At 40.0% G+C, this 25,727-nt stretch overlaps 1 protein-coding gene, 1 long non-coding RNA gene and 1 pseudogene across 2 annotated transcripts in view; 1 reads left to right on the top strand and 2 right to left on the bottom strand.

The window, feature by feature from the left end:
* LOC144656658 (uncharacterized) overlaps positions 1-25,727 on the top strand; it is a 523,850-nt gene that overhangs the window by 284,640 nt on the left and 213,483 nt on the right. The gene's annotated exons all lie outside the window — the stretch shown is intronic.
* LOC144656456 (uncharacterized) lies at positions 2,447-3,341 on the bottom strand (annotated as a pseudogene).
* On the bottom strand, positions 15,844-24,498 carry LOC144656651 (uncharacterized). The gene is made up of 3 exons (XM_078516899.1): positions 24,358-24,498; positions 18,899-19,007; positions 15,844-17,551 (listed from the first exon to the last, which is right to left on the bottom strand). Exons 2-3 carry the CDS (start codon positions 18,999-19,001, stop codon positions 17,067-17,069), a joined length of 588 nt encoding a protein of 195 aa, XP_078373025.1. The 5' UTR covers positions 19,002-19,007; positions 24,358-24,498; the 3' UTR covers positions 15,844-17,066.

The raw sequence follows: 25,727 nt of genomic DNA, 5'->3' as shown, positions 1-25,727 counted from the left end.
TACATTGCGTGGGCGCGATTTACGCCCACGCATTCTTTCAGCATGTCGATTCCATGCATGCCGTGGATCAATGTGACACATTACTCAGTTAACTTAAATCACGACAAAGCGAGCGTGCTGTGAGCGAGCGAGCTCTAGGGAACAAGAGGACAGGGCTGACGGGGTAGTTAGTGAATGGTAAACATTTCACTTTCGCCATTGTAAAAGAATTTGAAACTATACTGTCTCAGATCACTTAGTTTGGCGAAAGGGACTGTCTGATAAGATTTACATATTTAGTTTTTATTTGTTCGTATCCATGAAGCTGTTTTTCATCTGCAAAATATAACGTGACGCTTGAAAAAAGTTAGCGTGACTTTTCATTTATTTCATGCATGGCAACGACGGTTATTTTGACTGAGAGAAGAGCTTAACGATGGCCTTTGATTTCGCCGCGTTCTTTACGGCAGAGCAAATTTTTTCACAAAACTAGAAAAAATATCGTTTAATAGTCATAACTTATTTGACGACAATTGCGGGCCTGTTTATATGGAAGAGAGTTGTCCCTGGTAGTAGGGTTACCCTCCATACCGAGTCACCCCAGGCGAGAGAGCTTTTCATACGTTTCTTTATAAATAGCTGCGAACTGTTTATATGAGAAATTGCAAAGTTGGCTCGGGGGGCAGGGTGACCCTGGGTGGAGGGTCACTCGCTTTGATGGTAGGGTGACCCTGGTGAGCGAGCAAACTTTTTTCCATATAAACAGTTTGGTTATTTTTGCCTCGCCTACCAGGGACAAGTTGACACATACGGAGCATGCGCAAATACTGGAATCGGCTAAAACAACATCGAAATCGGCGGAAAATTTGTATAAAATGGTCTTCGTCGATGTTTCAGCGTTAAAAAGGCAGCCTTAATAGATATTTCAAAATAACTCTCGCCAGTCTTTTGAACCGAGAGGGCCAAGTTTTGGCTCGGTCAACAGGGACAACTTTCTCATATAAACGCTCGGTAAAAGATAGCTCGGGGGAAAGGGTAACTCTCCTACCAGGGACAACTCTCCTCCATATAAACATGACACAAGGAAAGCCACAGACCTTTCACTTGCTAATTTATGGCTAATAAAACCAAATTGATTGCAAGGCTGGTACAACGGCAGGAGGGCAAGATTTATGCCAATATTTCAACTAGCAAAGCTAGTCTTCTTCAGGGCCAGTACTATAATATAAGGAAAATAACGGCTCTAAAATTTGAATTTGGATACTCTGAATACAGCGTGGGTTAATGTTTAACTAATACAAGCTATATAAAGATACATGTATACGGTGACAAGATATATAAACATGTAGAACGCGGAAAACAATAATAATAGTAATAATAATAATAAAATTGAAAAAAACAAAAATAATGAAATTGCCAATGTTCATTTCTACGGTTAATACCATTAGGCGCAAGTGTTTGGCCTGTGTATCTGGTAGGCCTCTCTAGCCTTTCTGCGGGATGCATTATTTGTCGGTTGGAGTTCCAGAGGAATCAATGTCATGTCTTGGATAGAGTGATCAGGTAGATTAAAATGCGTAGGTACTGCTGCTGAAGCGTTAGCGTGTCTGGGATTGTTCGTGGCTTGTCTATGTTCAGCGAATCTTACACGAATACTACGTTTGGTTTCTCCTATGTATTGTTTCTTACATTTCAATTTTGTTACATTCTATCATATACTGAGTTAAGTTTGAAGATTTACAAGTTATGCGATGCTTGATTCCCGCACTTCTCCCGTGTTGTTGAAAGTGTATGTTCTTCTGCCATTTTCAATGTGGGGGCAGGTGAGACATCCGTGTTTTGAGTTGCAGCGGAAGGTGCCATGAGGTTGACTAGGTTGGTTGGGTGGGGCGTTTGCTGGCTGCTTGTGTTTCGCGTGAACTAATTGGTCACGAAGGCGGTTAGGTGATCGCCGGTTAGCTACAACAGGTGGTTCTTTGTAGATTTCGTGTAAGCGTTCTGTGGAATGGAGAATGGGCTGTTTCCTTCGCAAGACTTTTGTTGATGTTGGGTAAGGCTGGGTTATAAGTGAGGATAAATGGCACTCGGCTAGGTTCCTTGATTTCGATGAAGGTGTTCTTTTATAGTGTCTTCTCTGGGAATTAGTTTAGCTCTTGATATTTGGCTTTTTACAAACCGGTTTTTATATCCTCGTTTTGTGAGGTAGGTTTGTAGCTCTTTAGATCGGCACTCGAAGAATTCGTCTTTGGAGCAAATACGGCGTAGGCGGAGAGCGAGGCTGTAGGGTATTGATTTTTGGGTGTGGTACGGGTGACTTGAGGAGTAAAGCAAGTACTGGTGTTTATCAGTAGGCTTGCAATGAAGATCAGTTTCTATTTTACCATTATCCAGTTGGATATTTACGTCTAAGAAAGGAATAGAGGTGGTTGAACGTTCGCTTGTGAATTTTATAGTGGGATGGATGCTGTTAAGGTAGGCAATGAAAATCATCGAGCTTTTCGTTTCCATGTGTCCAAAACATCAAAATGTCGTCAATGTATCGGAACCAGAGTAAGGGTTTGTCTGTATAACCTTCAAGGGCTTTCCTCTCAAACTCCCCCATAAAAAGATTGGCGAAGGCAGGTGCCATTCTTGTGCCCATTGCTGTGCCATGTTGTTGAATGAAATGTTCATCGTTGAAGACAAAGTTATTCATGGTTAGAATGATACGCATAAGATCACAGAGTTTTTCAGTAGGAATAGATTTGTCCGTTCGTTGATCTAGGACTCTTATACATGCGTTAATACCTTCGTTAGTCGGGATGTTCGTGTATAAAGAGGATACGTCGAGGGTGACAAGGATGGTACTGGAAGGTAGAGTGTCAATATCATTGAGTTTGTTGAGGAGATCAGTGGTGTTCTTTATGTAGGAAGGAAGCGTCTGTACCAAAGGCTTAAGATGATAACTAACAAATTCGGATATTTTTCAGTAGGTGTCCATTTGCTGAGACGATGGGACGACCAGGGTTTCCAGGTTTGTGAATTTTAGGCAAAATATAGAAACGGCCAGCTTTAGGGTTTTGAGGTGTTAAGTAGCGGTGAGTTTCTTTGTTTATGATGTTATCTTTTAGTAGCCCCTTGAGGTATTTTTTAACTCTTCCAGTTATGTGATAAGTGGGATCTTTCTTTTCACTCTTATAAAACTGTTGGTTGTTTAGTTGTCTGTAACATTCGTTTAAATAGAATTGTCTGTCCATAACTACAGTGCCAGATCCTTTATCAGCAGGTTTGATTACAATATCCGTTCGTTTTCGTAGTCTTTTGAGGGCTTGTCTTTCTCTGCGAGTTAGATTGTCACGGATGCGTGTTGGTTTAGCTGTCATGATATCCCGTTCAATGGTGTCGATGTATATGTCAAGAATCGGTTCCCGGTTGGCTGGTAGACACCAAGTACTCTTACAGCAAAAGTGTGACCACTTTTAATTCATTCACATTCTTTCGTGCAGATTTAATCCAATCAAAAGCCGTGGATAGCTTGCAGCTGACTTCTGATTGGATTAAATCTGCACGAAAGAATGTGAATAAATTAAAAGTGGTCACACATTTGGGCGCCTTGCTGTAAGGGACCGATCGTTTAATACGTCCCAGGGGGGGGGGGGGGTGGTTTTTCAAAAAGTGTAGTGTTTCAAAACTGAACCCCCCAAAATTGTTTTCATATAAAAATTATACCCCCCCCCCCCTTCGTAATTCTTATTTTAAAAATGTACCCCCCTCCCTCGACCAGGCCATAATTGTCTCTTTTCTTCCTTGCAGATTTTTTATTTTGTTGATATAGCCAATCAACATCGCTGCTACGTATTTAACTGATCGAGGTTTAATATCATAATTATAGCCATTCTCAATGAACTTCACTCAATACTCAAGCAAATTAATTTCTTTCCACAACACACTCAAACCATACCGTAAAACACAGCACTGTGTCGCGATGTCGCTTGTTTCAGATGCAGATGTTGCTGACGTTTTTCGTTGGTAGTGTATTATCACCATCGGTTATTTTTTTTTAGGAGAAACTGTTTTGTCACAGGGTAAAATTGTTACGGGACTCCATTGAGACTCAGTTTGTAAAAAGTTTGATGAAGGTGAATGTGAATTTTGTTAGGGGGGGGGGGGTCCGGGGGCATGGTTTTATAAGCACTTAGAGGGCGTCTGGTACGAGCATTTCTTGAACAAGAGATCCGGCATCAGAGAAGCCAAGTTCTTTTCTTGCATTGCAAATGTTTGTTCGATTTAAACGATATCGCTCCACAAAAAAATCGCTAAAATTAGTACCCGGTAACAACAGTAACCTAAATAATTAACAATTCAATTATTCATTGAAGTGGGGGTCAATAGCGGTGGATAGTTACCGAGCCGAGGAGCAGTGAGGTAAATATCCACCACTATTGACCTCCACTGAGGTAAATAAGCATATACCACACAAGCTGAATAACTAGTAGATTAAAACATCACTTTCGGTAATAATAAACAAAGCGACGTGCTAAGACAGTTTTTTTCTCTTTAGCTCCTCGGAGGTGAATAGTACTTTGCTGATCACCTCCGAGTTAACCAATCAGCGCGCGCGAAAAGCATTATTCACTTGTGTGGTATATACTAATGGATAATACTAACGATCTGCCTGGACTAGATCGAATCTGTGCTCTGATTATTAGATGAAATAGGCCTAGATATGTATTAAATTATAAGTTTAAATTTACGTTTTGGTTTGAGATAGGGGTATAGGGTCAGCGATTATTGATGTGACACTTTAGGCCCCGTCCACACTGATCCAGGTAAATTTGAAAACGCATTTTTTTAACCCGGATAGGCCAACCGTCCACACTGAAACAACATCACCCCAAAATATGTCCTTATTTAGCAAATTAATAGACAGAACCAAAATGGGTTTGAAATGCACCCCCAGTAACAACCAGCTGTGAGCTTGATCTCGTGAGCTCTTTGAGGTAAAAAAATATATGTATATACTGATATATACATAAGTACTAGAGTAAAACTTCAAAATCAAGAAAAGCAAACTAAAAACAATATATTAAAATGTAGTGATCTGACATGTACCGATCGAGAAATACCGAGGGGTCAACTAAAGAAAAACTTATTTTAGCCAGTCGCTAATAAAAATACATGAATGATATGGTACGTACGCAAGAGCAGTTTATAAAATACAGCTATAGCTCACTTGCACTCCTAATTCAGTTACTTTCTTGACTAGTTAGTTTAGGTTTTCATGACCATTCAACTCTAATTTAGTGTAAGTCCGGCTATCTGAATGTAGCCTGTATGACGGTGTCCTTAAAAAATAGCGCAAGTGGTTCGCCCACAATCAGGCACGCCACTTCATCTAAATGTAGCTAAATGTTTGCGTGCCTGATTGTGGGCGAACTACTTGCGCTATTTTTAGCAACACCGTCAATGCATATGACACGTCTTGTGATTAATTTCATTTTTGGTGCCAATAATGAAAGATTGATGCTTGGTTGAAATATCAGTGGACCATACAAAAATTTCTCTTCAGCACAGCGCCTTTTATGTATAGGGGTTGAATAAAGGGCGCGCAGAAGAGGAAGTTCCAGGACTGGACTAGACAGTATCCGGATCAGTTTTAGAGAATGAAACTAGAGCCAAATTTGTTGTCTTAACTTTATTTTTAACCCACATATATGGTGTAATAAAACAAATACTATAAGGGAAGCCACGAGCCATGCGGCCCACACTGCCGGAGCTTATCCCGGTTTCTGTAGCATTAGGCGGCTAGGAATATTTCTACTCCCCCCTGAATAGGATGCTAGTCCATCGCAGGGTACCCTAGCATTATTTCGCTAGAACCCATTTATACACCTGGGTGGAGAGAGGCACTATAAGAGTAAAGTGTTTTGCCCAAGAACACAACACAGTGACCCCGCCAGCCAGTGCTCGAACTCGGACCACTCGATCCGGAGTCCGGCTCACTGACCATTAGGCCACCGCGGCTCCCATCAAACAAGTACTATAACAGGATAATAATTTATTATTTATCAAATGGATAAAATAATACCAAGCTAAACTGCTAGCTCTCAGCAGCAGGTTGATATAGAGAAGAGTGAACAAAGCATACGAGCACACTATCTTGGACTTTGGTACATACTATATATTGAACTTATAGGCAAAGTTGAGGTCTGCGTTCGAGCCTAGTTACCCATCTTGCGGGAGCTTATTTTAGTTTTTGTAGCATTAAACGACTAAAAGTATTTCTACCTCTCTCTGAATAAGATGCTAGTACTTCGTAGGGTTACCCACTGTATTATATTCATCGGTACCTATCTATACACACCTGGGTGAAGAGAGGCTTTGATGTAATTTAATTCTCACGGAGCTGGATTGAAAGATATATCACTTCCAATCATTACTGCGCCCTGAGTACAGGAAATTTATATATATTTTTTAAAAAAATCTTATAAAGTTCTTCTGAGCTGAAAGGGTCTATTCCATTTCTTTCGCGATCACTTATCTATTTCTAACACTATCTTCGTCAATATGACTCTGTCAACAGCAGGACCGGTACCTATGCTACTTTTTAAAAGAGCCATTTCCCTTGGATTTAGTCCCACTCTTAGCTCATTTACTGTATCAAAGATATAACCTCGCTATCTCGAAATGTTGGCAGTTTCCCTTGACCTAATTTAACTCCACTATCTCAAACTGTGATAGTTATTTTAGTACATCTATGCTGTTCTCGAGAATACTTTTTGTTACAGATATATTCAAACTCTGCGATTCTACAGAAATGTTCTACAGCGAATTTGCTTCTTCACATATCGTATCGCTTTTACTTTTACCAGCTGATCGTGACTGACCAGTTTCCATACGGAATCACACTACCAGTGGCTTGAGCTGGGCTCAAAGAAGTCGAAGTCTAATGGGAGCTGTTTGAGTTAGACTAAAACTGCACGGGACCGCAAACGATAATGCTGCTATTCGTAGAATCTACTGCTCTGATCTATTGGTTCTAGTCGTGTTGATGTCTCGCAAAGTCTACTTTTCACGTAGTATGATTGATCAGCCTTGCTTGCAGTATTGAACTGTTTGAGCCCGAACCTTCTCTAGTCGAAACTACACGGTAGCACAAATTATTTCGGGTTTGCAGGGTGGGGTCATGTGCACACTGCTAGCCTGTGTACAGCCGTCCCGTACACAGGCTACCACACTGCCTGTGCCGGATTGAACGTAGAAGGGCGAAGCCTCTGTCGATGGAATCGGAGGAAGGGTCTGCATCGATGGCTGCGCTGTCTGGGGATCGTGACTTTCGCTCAAAGACAAACACTGGACATCTTGATGAAGCGCTCTTGATCTCTTCCGCCGCCTTGATAATCGAATCGATACTCGCATGCCTTTTTGTGGATTTGAAGGCAAAATATGGCTGCATGTTATAGGTGATATAGTGCACTGGTCTATTCTTGGAGGAGTTTGAACAGCGACTTCTCGTGAAGATACTTTCTCGTTGCAGCTGTCCAAGGACCTTCCGTCCTGAGGATGTGTTTTGTGTCTTCGATGGTGTGTGTTCTTCCGAGGAGCTCCTTCTTTAGGCGGCGTGGGTTTGATGCACAAAAATGGGACAGCCTCCGTTTGGGACGAGGTGTGCACACTTCTAATGTGCTTTCGTATTAAGTACAATCTAAGCTCACTTATTATTTCATCTTGCTGACTGATGATCCTTTCGAGCTCCATAATATATTCTATCGATTTTGGAGTTAGCAGAGCTGCAAAGAAGATAGGAACATTGTGTTCATTCAATGAAAGACGTGTTTCGTTTTCACTAGCGAGCCAAAAATTAGTAAAAACTAAAAGATTTAACATTTCGCTTATTTTCGATTTCTATATTACTTCATACTTGTAAAGTGATGAATATGAAATGATTATCATTATTGTGATTATGATTATATATCGATCGATCATGGGTTCGAGTCCAGTCGGAGCCGGATTTTCTTGCAGTTCATATATTCATCATTTTGTATGATCGTAAAATGATTGCCGCGTAAAAGCCTGCGTGCAATTTGTAATAATAATGATGGTGATGATGATAATTCATCGACTATGTGATATGCAAAAACATTAAAATGTGAAATAGTTAATAAACACATACATGCTATTAGACACTGGTCTGTTTATTTATTTTGTTTAGATTTGACTATTTAGCACTAGTTGTAGGGCACCCAGGGGAATAAGTGCTAGTTTTGGCAAAAAATACGTTGAAGCACTCAAAGAATTGTTTCATCCAATCAAAAACTAACGCGAGCGCTCACGAGTACTCAAAGAACAGATACGTCATGTTGCTTAGCAACTTCCAAAACGAACACTGTGGACTCACTCGTGTCTCGGAGGCGGGATTTCGTCATCAACTGGTACTTTTTCCCACGAGTGTAAAATAAAATTAAATAAAATCACCCTAAAAGGTCGGACCGGTAAGTAGAACGAGTACCGTAAAATTCCGGTTATGAGCCCCCCCCCCCCCCCCAACCTGGTTATAGGCCTGGGAACAAAAAAGACATCCGGTTATAAGCCCCCTGGATATTACGCCCCTTATTATGAATTTTAACTTAAAAATGTATTTCGATCAACACTGCAATGGCTTCCTTCCAAACGTTTTCCCTTCATTCTGCTTATAAGCCCCCCGGATATAAGCCCACCCAAAACCCCTTACGAAGTTGACAAAGCCCAGGGGTTATAAGCGGAATTTTACGATATATTGACAGGTAACTCTTACCTTCATCGCTCTCATCCCGGTCAGTAAAGTTCATTTTAGGACATTGAAAATGCCCTGCTGATGCAAGTTGACTTAATGTTTTCTTTTCTCTCAATCCTGCCATGTTACCTGAAGGATAAAATCAGTTATCAATTATCGGGCCTCTTCTTTCACGTGTAGTTGGAGTCGTGGCCTAGGCCACATACATGAACTCCCGGCTAATAAGGGACCACATGCAGCCCACAAAGCCAGTAAAACAGTAAAATTTCGTTTTGTCGAACCCTTTTGGTCCATTTGGATTCTCGAAACTCCCGATTTCTTGAACCAGTTTTCGTTTCCTTTTAATAGTACATGTCTTCAACATGTCTTCAATACAGTGTAACGGTGTGGCCTTAAATTTGCTTTTCCATAACGATTTCAAAAAGTCCTTAAAAGTTATCGTGCACGAATGACAATTAAAAGTGCAGATTTTTAGTATAATTACTGACTCGTCCCCAGTCGTCTTCATACAGCATGCGGCAAAGATATAGCGGCTTCCTTCCCATCATCCCCTGCTCCCCCACCTCGCGCGCGTGCTTCTCCCTTTGCCGCGTGCTATATGAAGACGACTGGGGACGAGTCAGGTAGTCGTCAGGTATAATTAGAGATTACGTAGGAATACAGTAGAATTCCGATTTCTCGAACTTTCTGGGAAAACGAATTTACTTCAAGGAATCGGGATGGTCGAGAAATCAGAAGTCAAATTACAAGTAAAGTGAGATATCTTCATACAGTAATTCTACAGATCCGCGATTTGGTATAAAAAAAATAGAGGGCAGAAATTAACTTCACGATGACACAAAGATAACAAACGCGATAACAAACGCGAACAAAACGCGAACAAAACACGTAAAACTAAATTATTAAACTGATTTAGCGCTTAAAACGGCCCACGCAGGCGAAGAAATGCAACAATTGAGTCGATAAACGTTTCATTAAACTTAATTGAGATATTTAGAGCGAAATGTAGTTTAGATATGTAATTTCCAGAGCTTTATTTCAGTAGCCCTTATAGATTTCAAAATTTCTTTTGTTCGTCTCATGTCAACAACAATAATTAACTACGAACACATAGGGTGGTCTGCCTGTGGTTGTACGTAATCGGTGAAACGCTGCAGGAAACAAATTGTCAGCCGAAATGAATTATACGCTTGTGGACTACCAAGCGTCACGTAACATCATCAACATAAACATTTCATGTTTCTAGTTTGAATTAATACCGCGCTTATAATTTAGCTGTAGATCAGTTCTGACACCAATGAACAAAGGCAGAAATTGACTTCACAATGACACACAATAGTCATGCGAGATAACAAACGCAAACAAAACACGTTAAAGATAAAAGACTTTTAGGTGGATTTCTCGAATACCAAAACTGAAAGCAGAGGACATTTGAAAGTAAGAAATGTGAACAAAACACGTAAATTAAACGAAAAAAACTTCCAAACTTGTGGATTTCTGAGATACCAAAGCTGAAAGCAGAGGACATTTGTAAGTTATAAAGGATAAAAGCAAAAAAAAAAAAAAAAAAAAGTTATAAAGGATAACGTGACCATCAAGTTATGACGTGACCTAAACTTTACAGGATCGCGTGAGTACGTAAGTTACAGCGTAAGAAGTTTTCGCTATGCATGCGAAAAAGAAAGTTGATTGTTTCCAGTACGGTAAATGTTTCACTTTCATAAATAGCTTGCGTCTGTTAAACAATAAAAGTGAAGATGAATTCGGGGAAACCCATCCCAGTGGGGAAATCCCCTCATTGACAAAAGAAGATGCTTATCTCTGCTTAAGCTTTGCTGTCTGTGTTTGTTTGGGAAAACCCCAGTTTCCAATTACTTCGAGATGTTTGCAAATGCAGTTGCAAACGCTGAACCGCTGCAGAAAAAGTCTTGTTTTACCCTCAGAATGGTCAATTTTACGCACCAAACAAATTGTCAGCTAAAATGAATAATACGCTTGTGGACTCAGACGCCGTCAAGCATTAACTTCGTACATCAAGCGTCGCGTAACATCAATAATGAGTCGTTTGGACCGTTTGCGACACCACAGAAACGACATATGAATATGTTAATAAAGAGCCAAAACAAAACAATAACTTACCAGACCTACTCTGATTTGTCGAACTTCTGTTAGTAAACAATGGCGAATGCAAAAAAGTTTACCGGTTAACCCAAGTGAAAAACCCAAACCAAGAGAAATATTAACGACGTTCGCGATGGATGGTGCAGTTCAAAACCTTTTGAATCTGAAAGTTTTTCACGGGCTTTTTAAACTGAAATTTGAGGTAAGCCCCTAATAGTTCAGCAAATATGGTGAAATTGTTGTTAAAAGCACCAAATTTGGCACAGTGATGTGCCAAATTTGGTTTATCTAACTCAAACGATGTAGTTACATTCGAGATAAAGTTCAAATGCTCCCCCTGTCTCCAGAAGATGTTCCCCAAGACAGAATTCCGGATGGGCCTATATTCGAAATTGATCATCTCATCAAATACTATCACTTTGTCAATTTTGGTGCTTTTAACTCAAAGGATGCAGTAAATTTTGCAATAAAGATTAAATATAATGCTGTCCACCCCCACCCCCTGGGTCCAAAATGTGTCCCAAATACAGAATTCCGGATGGGCCTACATCTGACATTGATCAGCTAATCGAGGTTTTTTTCGTGTTATTGGACGCAGAAGGCCTCAAAATACTATCACCACGTCAATTTGGTGCTTTAAACAAAAAATGCACATTTCACCCACATTTATGCACCATGTTGCCGGACAAACTTATTCTGTTACGTCAACATGTGTTTACTCTTCTGGCACCGCGTCAGGGGATGGGAGGGGAGACACGGAACTCGGCCTTAATCACTATGAAACTGAAACTGAAACTTTATTAACTGCGCTGCGCGGTTCTTGCTCTGCAAGCGGTTTTTTAACTGCGCTGCGCAGTTCTTGCTCTGCACGTCCTTTTTTTTTTTTTTTTTTTTTTCTCAGTGACCAGACTGATGCCCCCGCTCGGCCAGGCTGGGGTCACGCAAGGTTTAAAAGCTAGAAAACACTTACTAATGGGTAATTTTCAAATGCTTTGGTCTTAATAAGCATGTTTAGCGTGAGATGTCCGATTTTGAAGCGTTTTATTCAAACAAAATTCTAAATTTTCATGCCTCGAAAGAAAAATATATTTCAGCGGGCCAGAATCTGTGAATAAATACCATTACGTTGGTGTTAAAGAATGTGCTGACATGACAAGTTTCACTTTCGATCGGTTAGACCTCGAGTCACGTAATTTTTCAAAGCTATTATCAGCAGCTACCTTTCAAATCTTTGCGAATCCATTAATCTTTACTTACAAAATTCAGTGTGAAGTATTTTGAAGCGTTTGAATCAAAGAAAATACTAAAATTTCACGCTTTAAAAAATACGCTTTAGCGGACAAGAATTTATATTTATTTACATTACGTTTGTGTTCTGGAATGTGCTGGCGTTAGCAAATTTTTACTTTCACAAGGCACTAATCGGCAAGAATCACGCAATGCTCTGAAAAGTTTAAATCTGCTACAAATGGAAACTAAACAAATCCTCTGGTCTAAACTTAGCATGTTAAGTGTGAAATGTTCGTCTTTTTAGCGTTATTTATTTTTGGAGCTGTGTCATCTAGAGGATTTCTGAAATCTGATGGAAAACCACTGAGACAAACATGCCCTGACTTGCAAGGGTTACGTCATTGGTAAATTAATTCCCCGGGGAATTCCCATTCAGCAAAACACAGGTCTGGTGTTCTTCTCAATTTGGTTTAATTATTTGCTCCAATATTCCATTAATTTTTCGGAGCTGGTTATTCAATCTTTAAACGGTAATTCAATACAACACTGGATGCAGATTTAAAAAATTTTTTGTTTCACGGATCAGGATCGTGGGAATTAAATTTGACTACCATTAGCATATAAGAAAAATATTTAATTTCGGATGAAACTAGTCAACCATGAAATGTCTCGCAAGGTGTTTTCTTACCATCTTGTTTGTTAGTCGCAACATTGTTCGACGCAGGTAAAGGGGATAAGGGGGGGGGGGGTGCATTTTTTGTTCCCCCCACATGGCTCCCCTAAAGTGCTCACGAGACCAGCGCAGTTGTAAGCTCTAAGAGCTCTTGTTTTTTCTCAGTGACCAGACTGATGCCCCCGCTCGGCCGGGCTTGGGTCACGCAAGGTTTAAAAGCTAGAAAAAAACTTACCAATGGGAAATTTTCAAATGCTTTGGTCTTAATAAGCATGTTTAGCGTGAGATGTCCGATTTTAAAGCGTTTTACTCAAAGAAATTTCTAAATTTTCACGCGTCGAAAGAAAAATATATTTCAGCGGGCCAGAATCTGTGAATAAATACCATTACGTTGGTGTAAAAGAATGTGCTGACATGACAAGTTTCACTTTCGATCGGCTAGACCTCGAGTCACGTAATTTTTCAAAGCTATTATCAGCTACCTTTCAAATCTTTGCGAAGCCATTAATCTTTCTTTACAAAATTCAGTGTGAAGTATTTTGAAGCGTTTGAATCGAAGATAATACTAAAATTCCACGCTTTAAAAAAATACGCTTTAGCGGGCAAGAATTTACATTTATTTACATTACGTTTGTGTCCTGGAATGTGCTGGCGTTAGCAAATTTTTACTTTCACAAGACACTGATCGGCAAGAAGGTGGAAAATCACTGAGACAAAATAAATAACGCTAAAAAGTCGAACATTTCACACTTAACATGCTAAGTTTAGACCAGAAGATTTGTTTAGTTTCCGTTTGTGGCAAAACTTAGCATGTTAAGTGTGAAATGTTCGACTTTTTAGCGTTATTTAATTTTGGAGCTGTGTCATCCATAGGATTTCTGAAATCTGATGGAAAATCACTGAGACAAACCCTGACTTGCAAGGGTTACGTCATTGCTAAATTAATTCCCCGGGGAATTCCCATTCAGCAAAACACAGGTCTAGTGTTTTTCTCAAATTTGTTTTAATTATTTGCTCCAATATTCCATTTTCGGAGCTGGTTATTCAATCTTTAAACGGTAATTCAAGACAACACTGGATGCCGATTTAAAAGATTTTTTGTTTCACGGATCAGGATCGTGGGAATTAAATTTGGCCAGCATTAGCATATAAGGTAAGAAAAATATTTAATTTCGGATGGAACTAGTCAACCATGAAATGTCACGCAAGGTGTTTTCCTACCATCTTGTTTGTCAGTCGCAACATTGTTCGACGCAGGTAAAGGGAAAAAGGGGGGGCGCATTTTTTGTTCCCCCCACATGGCTCCCCTTAAGTGCTCACGAGACCAGCGCAGTTGTAAGCTCTAAGAGCTCTTGTTTATCCTTGGTATTGTGGAGCGTGTTAATGAAAATGAAACCGAGCATTTCACAGTATACAGCACTATGCGCAAAGACCAGACCAAAACACCGGGAACTCTCCTACTTTTAACGATTAGTTGGTTCCAGTAGAAAGTGATTTATATGGACTGTTAAATCTATGACAAAATTCATTAGGGCCTCTTCACACCTCTTCGGTTACCAGGACAGATCTTGACGTCTGTTCATATGGAAAATTTTAGCCCGGTTGATGGAGATAACATTCAAGAAACGAAACCAAAATTGCGACACATAAAGTTGCATCTTTCGCGACTATCGTAGCTTTATCCACCCTTGTAACTTTACTTATAAATCTAGACTTGCTTACAAGTCGAGCTCACAGAGCGCGAAGCGCGAAGGCGAGCGCGCAGCGCGAGAGCGAGCGCGAAGCGCGAGACTAAACCGGAAATGAAAAAGCGAACGACTTTTAGAAAGTCTATTATAAATCTAATACGCATATTTCTAAAGTGGCAATAGATACAAGGCAAAATTATGCCATTTTGACCGCCCAGTTACGAAAGGGAAGCTATTTTTTCAACAAAAGTTGCGTCCCGGCGGCCGGGCTGGAGTGTTCATATGGAAAAATTTTCTTCCCGGTTGCCGATATCTCGTTTGCAGAAACCGAGATATCGGCAACCGGGCTGGCCCGCCTTCTCATATGAACACATCAAACATTTTATAAAGAAAATAGGAGTGAGCCGATATCTCGGTAACTGGGCCAGCCCGGGGTCATATGAAGAGGCCCTTACTAAGTGAAACAAAATCATCGAATTCACGAATGTATTAATAGGCCATTTCCGAGTTACCCTTTGCCTCTGTTTTAAGACGAGTCAACGTGCAAAACCATTCATATGAAAATGAGTTTTATCTTCAGATCTAATTTCATGCAAATCAAACCCATTTTCATTAATTTGAATGGTTTTGCACGAAGACTTATTTTGAAACAGAGGCAAAGGGTAACTCGGAAATGGCCTATTCTAAGCTGAATGACGACTAGCCGATTCTGTAAAAAAGCATACTTCATTAATGTGAAAACACAACTTTGCAATGTGAATGGTATTGAAAACGAACTGCACCAAAGTGTATTTAAAGAGTTAACAAATAAAACACTGAGACGAAAATCTAACTAATAAGCCAATCAAACAGCAAATGTGTTGCCTTGTTGCGTTATGCCTATTTGTTTGCGGTATGGCTATTTGCATGATGTCTGTTTGCGTTATGCGTGATTGCGTGACGCCTTTTTGCGTTATCGCTATCTAGATCTGCTGACTTGACTTGTCGCCATTCAGCTTTGTATCGATACATTCGTGACAATTTTTTTTTTTTATTAACTGCGTATCGAATTTTCTCATAGATATACGTCCATAGATTCAGCTAATGCATATGGATGAAGTAAGCTACCAGAGCAGCCACAACTTGAAGGACAGCTACCAGGCAAAGCTTAGTCTCCTTCACGCAACGCTACCCCCAAAAACGGCTGCAGAGGAGACTAGGGAGAGCTGCGAGGGCACAAGAACTACAGGAAGTGGAAAGGGACGTACGGCTTTTTGGAGTGACAGAATTTCTATAACAGGGCTCCTCGACAAAAAGAATGAATAAATGATTATTTTCTACCAAAACCCTTGTGGTCATTATGTCAACTGGATTTTACGTATTGTCTCTTTCAAGTACAACATAAAACAGTATTTTTTCTCTGTTTAGAGATATTTTTCTTTTAATATTACTTAAATAAATGTTTTATATTTCACAATTTGTTTAACTTACGTTATGTTAACCACAATAAAATATCACTTCTATCTTGTTGAAGATGCTAAGAAATGTTTTTTTAACAGTTTGTGTCCTGGATTAAATAATTCTTTCCTAAATAACCACCCTAAAGGGACTGTGTCACGGATTTTAGCCAAATTTAGGCACGAGAAGTGACCATAAAATTCGGAGGAATATAAAGATAATATCTTAAAACAGTGAAGGAACATTTCAGTAATAATTATAAGGCAAATACAAAAAGAGGTACAAATGGGCAAACGTCATGAAGATTGAAACGGATTGCGATATGGGTTTCTTTTACAAGCAAACTCGTTTGCTTGTAACTATTTAATCTAACAGTATTGAGACAAATTTTGTTGCATTGAAGTTATGGTTTTGTCATTTAGATCAATAGAAGTGATTTCTTTGCAAACAGTAAGTTTCATAGCCAATATTTGGCAAAACTTAGTAAAATAACCTTCACTCAGCCGTGACACAGTCCCTTTAAGTTGTTTTATAAAGTATCTTTTCCAAAATAATTTACCGATCGAATCACTTATTATTTATCAATAACGTGACACAAAGTCACTTCATTATAAATAAAAAGGGGAGGAAAAGACCTTAAAACAAATAAAAATTCCACGATTTTTTTTTTTGCACGATTCATTTCCTATCTCTTCCACACTTTAAATAAGTTTGATTAATAATTAGCAGTATCGAAGCAGTAAATCAGTTATAGTCACTGAAATTATTATATTACTATCAACCAAACAAGTGAGTATCTTTTCCAAAATATATTACTCATCGACTCCCTAAATATTTTCCGATAGTAACTCTGAACTCAAAATATCAAAATGAACTTTTTTGTCTTGTGCAGACAAGTACAAATGATAAAAAAATCTCGAAATTGCATTGTTTCATTGCTAATACAGCGTAAACCGTTATCGCGTATTTACCTGTTCTCCTGAATTTTTCCTGAATTTACTACCACAATCTATTCAAATAAGTCGTAGTCTGATGGTTACAGTTTGAGTAAGACTAAAACTGCAGGGATCTACTGCTCTATCGATTCTAATCGTCTTGGTGTCTCGCAAAGTCTACTTTTTACGTAGCATGATCAGCCTTGCTTGCATTATTGAACTGTTTGAGCCCGAACCTTCTCTAGTCAAAACTACAGGGTGGTCATGTCCACGCTGCCTGTGTGGAAGGACGGCGCCTCTGTCAATGGAATCGGAGGAAGGGTCTGCATCGATGGCTGTGCTGTATAGGGATGGCGGTGACCTTCGTTCAAAGTCAAACGCTGAACATCTTCATGAAGCCGTCTTGACCTCTTCTGCCACCTTGGTAAATGCCCGTCTTCTTGTGCGTTTGAAGGTGGTGAAGATACTACTTTTTCGTGGCAGATGTCCGAAGACCTTGCTTCCTGAGGATATGTTTTGTTTCTTCGGTGGTATCGGGTGCTCTTCCGAGGAGCTCCCTCTTTAGGCGGTGTGGGCATATAGAAGAGAACTGCAGGGGCAGCCTCTGTTTGGGACGAGGAGTCTACTCTTCCAATGTGCTCTCGCATCGAGTACCCTTCAATAAAGCCCCGTATTATTATGTTCTGTTCTGTGATGATTCTTTTAAGCCCCCTGACATATTTCGGTGTTGGCAAAGCTGCAAAGAAGGCAGGAATTTTGTGTTCATTATCAATGCAGAACGTGTTTCGTTTTCATTTGCGAGTCTAAAAATATTAGTAAAAACTAAACGACTTAACATTCCGTTTATAGTCAACAACATCAACAACCTTTAATGTACTATTGCATTTACACGAAACAGAAAAGATTAATACAAAGAGGAAAAATTAAATAAAGTAAGAGTAGTGGCTGCCTGGAATAACCATAAAGGCTAGTGGAGCCAGGCAGCCAGTTGACATAGCTTAAATAAAAATAAATTACAGAAGAACAGATTCACACATAAAAAGAAAGAAAAAGAAAAAGCACACTATTCAGGGAAGTCTATTAAGTTATCATCAGTTACATATGAACATAAAAATATTTAAAAAGGAAAGCACACAAATAATGGCTATGACAACTAGTAACACGATTTCTATATTATTTCTGACTAGTTCCCAGTCGTCTCGCAGTCTCGCCTATAAATATTAACGTGAGAAGCGCTTTTTCTCTTCCTTCCCATGATTCCCTCCGTTTTCAGTTTGACCCAGTCTCCCCTTGAATCAGGAGGGACAGAAAAGACGACTAGGGGCGAGTCATATATTATTTTGAATATTTGTGACGCGATGAATATGAAATGAATATTTTGCACCACCAAAATAATGCGATGATGGCGATGATGATAATTAATCAACTTTGCCATATGCGAAATAATTAAAACGTGAAATAGTTACTAAACACATACCTACTATAAGACACTAATTCTATTGATTTATTTTGTTTACGCTTCAATATTTACCACTAGTTGTAAGGCACTCGGGGGAATAAGTACAAGCTTTGGCAAATATTCGTTGAAACACTCGAAGGATTTCCGAATTATTTCATCCAATCAAAAACTAGCGCGAGCGCTCACGAGTACTCAAAGCAATCAATTTAATATCACGAGCGAGCACAGATATGTCATGTTGCTTAGCAACTTCGAAAACGAACACTGTGGGGTCACTCATGTCTCGGAGGCGGGATTTCGTCATTAACTGGTACTCTTTCTTTTCTGGTTAAAGCCCCCCTGGTTATAGGCCCATCTACCTGGAACCAAAAAAATGCATCCGGTTATAAGCCGCCCTCTGCTGGATGACGGAACTGAACAAAGCTAAATGTTGCTTTATTATGACTTTTTAACCTAAAAATGTATTTCGATCAGCACTGCAATGGCTCCTTTAAAAACGTTTTTTTTTTATTCCGCTTATAAGCCCCGCCGGATGTAGGCCCCTGATCCAAAACCCCTTAGGAAGTTGACAAAGCCCAGGGCTTATAACCGGAATTTTACGATATATTGACAGGTAACTCTTACCTTCATCGTACTCATCCCGGTCAGTATAGTTCATTTTAGGACATTGGAAATGCCCTGCTGATGCAAGTTGACTTAATGCTTTCTTTTCGCTCAATCCCGCCATTGTTCCCTGTAAGATAAAACCAATCATTGATTATCGGGCCTCTTCTTTCACGTGTAGTTGGGGACGTGGCCCAGGCCACATAGATGAACCCTAATAAGGGACCACCACCCATAAAGCCAGTACAGTGGAATCCCGTTTTGTCGAACCTTCGGTTTCTCGAAACTCCCATTTCCGTTGAAGAGAGTCTGAATGGGGTTTAGTGTTTAGTGTTATTTGCTCATAATGTTTAGTGTTTGCTGTTTTACCGTACCCAAATTCGCAAGTAGCCAATCTACTGCGAGGACGAGTTCTTTTCTACGTTAGCTGAAGCCCTAACAGATTTCAAGTGTAACTCTCTGAAGACAGAACAAATAGAGTGAGCGACAATGCGTAATAGTTTTGGTTCCGTGAAGATGTTTTTGTTGTTCTTTGAAAACAATATTCCAGAGATGTTGGAATGTTTACAAAAGCGAACGATCCTATCGGCCGTAAAACAGCTCTTGTCGGTGAATTCCTTTTTTTGTGTGTGTAAGCTGAAATAAAGGGACGGCATCCAGTACAACTGATAAATATATGTTTGCAAGCGCCATCTCACCTTGCTACTAAAAGCATTTTTATCTCAACACGGCGAAGTTTAAATACAGGCTGTACATATGTACAATTTTTCTCCAGACGTTTTTCACGCCTTGTGGAAATCCGAGTCTCGAATTTGCCGCCAACTACAAAGAGTGGTTTGACAGTTCGACGACACATTAGTTTATTTAAATTAGGGGGCGGCTGGCGGCCGGTTAAATAAATGTATCAGGCGTTCTTTTTTCCCTCTCGCTTTCGTAAAAAGAAAAAAGAACGCCTGATCGCAGGTTAGGCTCGACCAAACTCGCCTGATATGCGGCCGAAGCGTACCAAAAAGGTACGATTAGGTATAAAAATTGGCCAATTTTTTAATGTTTACTGTTTCCGGAGAAAATACTGTTAAGTTTTTCGTGAAAAACCTATAGTCTTTAAGCATTTTAAACTTTAATCTGCTTTTCGAAAAATCACTCATGAACTTAGAGAAAATGTTCGGATTTCTTCTCGGAAATCTTCGGGAGTCTTCGTACATCTTCGGTAGTCTCCGGACATCTTAGGTTGTCGTCAAAAATCTTCGGCAGTCTTCGAAAATTTTCGATAGTTTTCTGAAATCTTCCGAAATGATCGGAAATCGTCGGAAAATGGCCAAAAACTTCTTGATAAATTAAACAAAATAGTATTGGCCCTTTTGAAGCCGTTTTTGTTTCTTTCTGGATATAGTGTTACAGTGTTGTTGTTTTTTACAGTTAGTGTTAAATTACCTAAAATTTGACTGTTTCATGTTTCAGAGCCAAAAAATAAGTGTTAAGTGTCTATAGGGTTATCGAGGTATCCCCATTCAGACCCTCGTTGAATAGTACAGGTCTTCAGCTGGTTTTCCATACTGTTTAAAAGTAGTACGACCTTTTCTAGATCCAAAAGGATTCAAAAAGTCCTTCCCACACATGTTCTCGTGCATAAATGACAGTTTGAAATGCAGGATTATGAAAAAAAAAAGGGCAGATTTTCAGTATAATAAGTCAATCAATCAATCAATAACAAGCTTTATTGGCATGAGTATAAATAAAGAAATACAGTATTGCAAAAGCGTACAACTCAAAGAAAGCGAAACTTATAACAATAATAATCATGTAATAGGAATGAAAAAAGAAATTATGTTTGTGTAACATTACTTTCATTCGATAGAAGATTATTTCGTAAAGATAAGCATCTCACAATGAACTTCATATTAAAGTTAAGTATTTACATGTAAATAATAATTGTCAGAATTCATTAATTTTTTGGTGGCTTGCATAGGAGGTAATTGTGTTATGTTTGGTATTTGATTCTCTATTTTTTGGTAAAATTCATCTCTAAAACTACAGTATTTAGTACAATGAAAAAGTAAATGAAATTCGTCTTCAATTTGGTTTGATTCACACGTAGGGCAGAGTCTATTATCCCTTGGGATTTGATCATCTCTACCAGTTTCGATCAGTAGAACCCTGATTTCTCGAATCTCCAGGGGAAACGAAAATTTCTTCAAGAAATCGGGAGTAAAATTACAAGTTAAATGAGAAATCTTCATACAGTATAAGAAATTTTAGAGATCGGTGATTTGGTATTAAAAAATTAGAGGGGCAGCAATTTACTTCATGATGATGCAAAATAGTCATGCGAGATAAGAAACGCGAACAAAACACGTAAATTAAACGAAAAAGACTTTGAAGTGGATTTCTGGGATACTTAATCTGAAAGCAGAGGACATTTAAAGTTATAAAGGATAACGTGACCATAGCCTGAATTTCAGACGTCTATCTCTGGGCGCCTGCTTCCGCCTGCTCTCTTTTCGGGAGCAGGCGACTAGAGAGAGACGTCTAACTGATTCGCCAACGTGACCATTGACTCCTGGCGTGACCTAAACGTTACAAGATTGTGTGAGTGCGGAAGTTGAAGCGCGAGAAGTTTTGCTATGTCAGTCATTTTAAGTCTTACTTTTCGGGGAAAATCCCTTCACCAATTTTTTTAAGGGAAACCCCTTCATTATGGGACAAAAGAAGATACTTATCTCCGCTAAGCTTTGTTGTGACGACGGCAGTTACAAACAAACCTTATATGGAGTTCTGGCACTTAGAAGTCGAGTAAACACCCTTTGTTATTCTATTCGGGGAAAACCCCAGTTTATAATAGGCCTTATGCATGATAACGTCATATGCTCAAAATTCACCACCAAGCCTCGTTTACGCGAATTATTCTCAACCCTCCGCCACCTTCATGCAGTTTTTACGTGGGTATTCTTTTCATCTTTGCTGCTTAGGAAATTTGTTCATGATAAAATTTACAAGTTTGCACTTTGAAGGCGAGGTTTGGTGGTGAAATTAGCCAGTCTGACGTAAGCAGGCAGAAGGGCTATTATTCCGTGATGTTTTCACTGACACAGTGGGGAGTAGGGGGGGGGGGGACTCGGGATTTCAAGTGACCACGAATCTTCAGATTGTTTTTAAATACTAAAAAGATTCCTTCTCTGAAGTCAAGCTACCCAAGGGAATAATTTTCCAACCCCCAAAAATCCCGGAATCGAAAATTTCAAACCCAAAAATATCCTTCTATCGTCCCCGTCACTGAAATCCCGATTACCCCCCCCCCCACCCGCTGGGTTTCTAATAGCGACGCTGAAACGCTGCATGAAAAGTCGCCACAAACTAATTGTCAGCCCAAATGAATTATACGGCAGGTATTTTGTTCGCTGGTAGCCTGTTCCAGGCGTTCGGTTAGTTGGGAAGCGGCGCAAGAAAAATGGGGAGGGGACTAAGGCGAGGGGGCGAGAGGGGGGGGGGGAATCGGGATTTCAGTGACGGATGGAATGGTAGCTTACGAGGGATAGCTGCGAGGACATGGAAGTAAAGGCACGAGAAGTAGAGAAAGTGGAAAGGGACATTTTAAAGGCTTTTTAGTTTTGAGTGACAGAATTCCTATAACAGGGCGCCAGCAGACAAGAGTACAAATCAGAGTTAAGAAAAGCAAGGTTTAAAAAATACCGCTGACAAGGCTGGAAAATGGAATTTGGGCAAAATTCCCTCCGTTTAGAAAAAATCGGTACATTTTCCCTCTAAATCCTGCTCTAAATCTTAGAAACAATAAAGTAGCAAAATTGGTACTCACGGTTTTCCCTAAGGATGCCCGCGCGATGCAATGTCTTGTTCGCACACGAATGATGCCTTACTCGTGATTTTTGTGCAATTTTATCTATCACGAGGATCACATGAAGATCACACAGAAAAAAACTGAGTTAAATATATCTAAAGTTGACACACGGCCGACTTCGAAATCGACGTCTACGGCCCTTATCACGTAAGGCGATAGACTGACGTCATCGCCTAAAGACTGAGTTAAAAATACATAAAAGTTGACACTGGCTTTAAGAAGACTGTATTCAGACGGAATAGCGAACCGTCGAAGGCGAGCGAACGAAAGGTTTACTAGGTTTACAAGGCAAAATCGTGTTAGCACTTTTTAAAAAATAATCCAACAAAATGATAGCAATTTTGTGATTTTATTCAAAGTAATACTGCTAATATAGTTGAGAATAATTCTGCCTTCTGGGATACTTAATCTGAAAGCAGAGGACATTTAAAGTTATAAAGGATAACGTGACCATAGCCTGAATTTCAGACGTCTATCTCTGGGCGCCTGCTTCCGCCTGCTCTCTTTTTGGGAGCAGGCGACTAGAGAGACGTCTAACTGATTCGCCAACGTGACCATTGACTCCTGGCGTGACCTAAACGTTACAAGATTGTGTGAGTGCGGAAGTTGAAGCGCGAGAAGTTTTGCTATGTCAGTCATTTTAAGTCTTACTTTTCGGGGAAAATCCCTTCACCAATTTTTTTAAGGGAAACCCCTTCATTATGGGACAAAAGAAGATACTTATCTCCGCTAAGCTTTGTTGTGACGACGGCAGTTACAAACAAACCTTATATGGAGTTCTGGCACTTAGAAGTCGAGTAAACACCCTTTGTTATTCTATTCGGGGAAAACCCCAGTTTATAATAGGCCTTATGCATGATAACGTCATATACTCAAAATTCACCACCAAGCCTCGTTTACGCGAATTATTTTCAACCTTCGGCCACCTTCATGCAGTTTTCACGTGGGTATTCTTTTCATCTTTGCTGCTTAGGGAATTCGTTCATGATAAAATTTACAACTTTGCACTTTGGAAGCGAGGCTTGGTGGTGAAATTAGCCAGTTCGACGTAAGCATGCAGAAGGGCTATTATTCCGTGATGTTTTCACTGACACAGTGGGGAGTAGGTGGGGGGGGGGGGGGAATCGGGATTTCAAGTGACCACGAATCTTCAGATTGTTTTTAAATACTAAAAAGATTCCTTCTCTGAAGTCAAGCTACCCAAGGGAATAATTTTCCTACCCCCAAAAATATCCTTCTATCGTCCCCGTCACTGAAATCCCGATTACCCCCCCCCCCCCACCCGCTGGGTTTCTAATAGCGACGCTGAAACGCTGCATGAAAAGTCGCCACAAACTAATCGTCAGCCTAAGTGAATTATACCGCAGCTATTTTGTTCGCTGGTGGACTCAGACGCACTCGGTTCATCAAGCGCGTAACATCAATGAGTCGTTTGCGACACACCATACAAACGAAATAATCCGTCTTATGCCTAATCTTTAGGGTATAATCTGATGCTTTGCGCGCAAGAACTCACTTTGCTATATGTTAGTCGCGACGGCGCAAATAATCTTGTTAATAAGGTTGAAATAAAAGACGATATGAAATATGTTGTAGTTGGAGCCAAACCAAAACAATAACTTACCGGACCCCTCCGATGCGTCGAACTTTGAACTTTAACAACGCGACGACTAATATTCTAGACTGATTCTAGTCAGTAAACGCCGGCGAATGCAAAAAGGAAACTAAAAACCCAAACCAAGAGAAATATTTACAACGTTCGCGATGGACGGTGCAGTTCAAAAACTTTGGAATCTGAAAAGTATTTGACGCGCTAAGTAAATAGAAATTAGGGGTAAACCCCAGAGTTCAAACTTAGCAACGTAGCCGTTTTGTTAGAAAATAATCATTGATTTATTCTTTTATTGTCTAGGAGCTGTTATAGGAATTCTGTCACTCAAAAACTTTGATTTCCCTTTCTACTTCCTGTACTTCTCGTAACTAATGCATATGGATGGAGCTATCAACCAAAACTGCCTAGGGACACGAATGGTAGCTTACGAGGAAGAGGCTAGCTGCGGGACACGGAAGTAAAGGCACGAGAAGTACAGGAAGTGGAAATGAACATTTTTAAAGGCTTTTTTTATTTTGAGTGACAGAACTTCTCTAACGTAACAGGGCTCCTCGACAATGAAAGGATAACTAAATGATTATTTTCTACCAAAACGGCTGCGCTGTGTCTGAGTATAAAACCAGAGTGCCCTTCGTTGGATCTCGAAAGGCAAACGTCTGTAGCGGGACAGGGGACTCTCACTCAACTTGCGTGGAGGTACCCTCAGCGCGTCGGACTTTAGTTTAATACGTTACCAAGGCTAGCTTCTTTTCTTTTCCTAGTTTTACAATAGCAATCCTAGTAGCACAATAGCTTTGTTTTCTTTTGGACTCTTGTCCGATATTTAGTAAGCTACACACGAGATCGAGGACCCTAGACGTAAGAGTATTTATTATAGTGAAAGTCAGTGTCCTAAAACTTTATAGTGAAAGCCTTTGTGTCCTTAAAACTTTTTAAGGAGGCAAGCGTGACCGAGTGGTTTAGGGCGCCAGGGACGGCGGAGCCGGGGGGGCTTTAGCCCCCCACCCACTTTTTCCGAAAAAATAAAGACTTACTAAGAGAAGAGTCTCTTAAGCCCCCCCACTTCAAGTCACTAGTCAGCCCCCCCCCCCCCTTCCCCAACTTGGAAAAATGCTCCGCCGTCCCTGGGCGCCGGTGTTGTAATCCGGAGGTCCCCGGTTCAAGACCTTCCCCTGCCACTAGCTGGATTTGTTTTCGGTAGTCCCAAGTTCAAATCCACAGTCACGCTATGTATATAGTCATCTGGTCTGCCTCCTGCCAGTTAACTTTTAACCTTGTTATTTGTTTCCTCTGTTTCAGTGGCATGCCTGCAAACAAGCTATCTCGAAGCTAAGTGCATGATCACTATAAAACAACATTTACATTTTTTTGCAAAGCAACTC

This window comes from Oculina patagonica, chromosome 6, assembly GCF_052425735.1.
Source record: "Oculina patagonica isolate OP01 chromosome 6, crgOcupat, whole genome shotgun sequence".
In the NCBI taxonomy this organism is placed as follows: Eukaryota; Metazoa; Cnidaria; class Anthozoa; order Scleractinia; family Oculinidae; genus Oculina; species Oculina patagonica.
This window is presented reverse-complemented; position numbering and strand designations above follow the sequence as displayed.

Bases quoted from the DNA above. Each gene is read 5' to 3' on its own strand.
- LOC144656651 (XM_078516899.1), bottom strand. From the start codon at position 19,001: ATGGCGGGATTGAGCGAAAAGAAAGCATTAAGTCAACTTGCATCAGCA. The intron at 17,552-18,898 runs GTAAGAGTTACC...CCTTCTTTGCAG, and splicing joins CCGGGATGAGTACGATGAAG to CTTTGCCAACACCGAAATAT.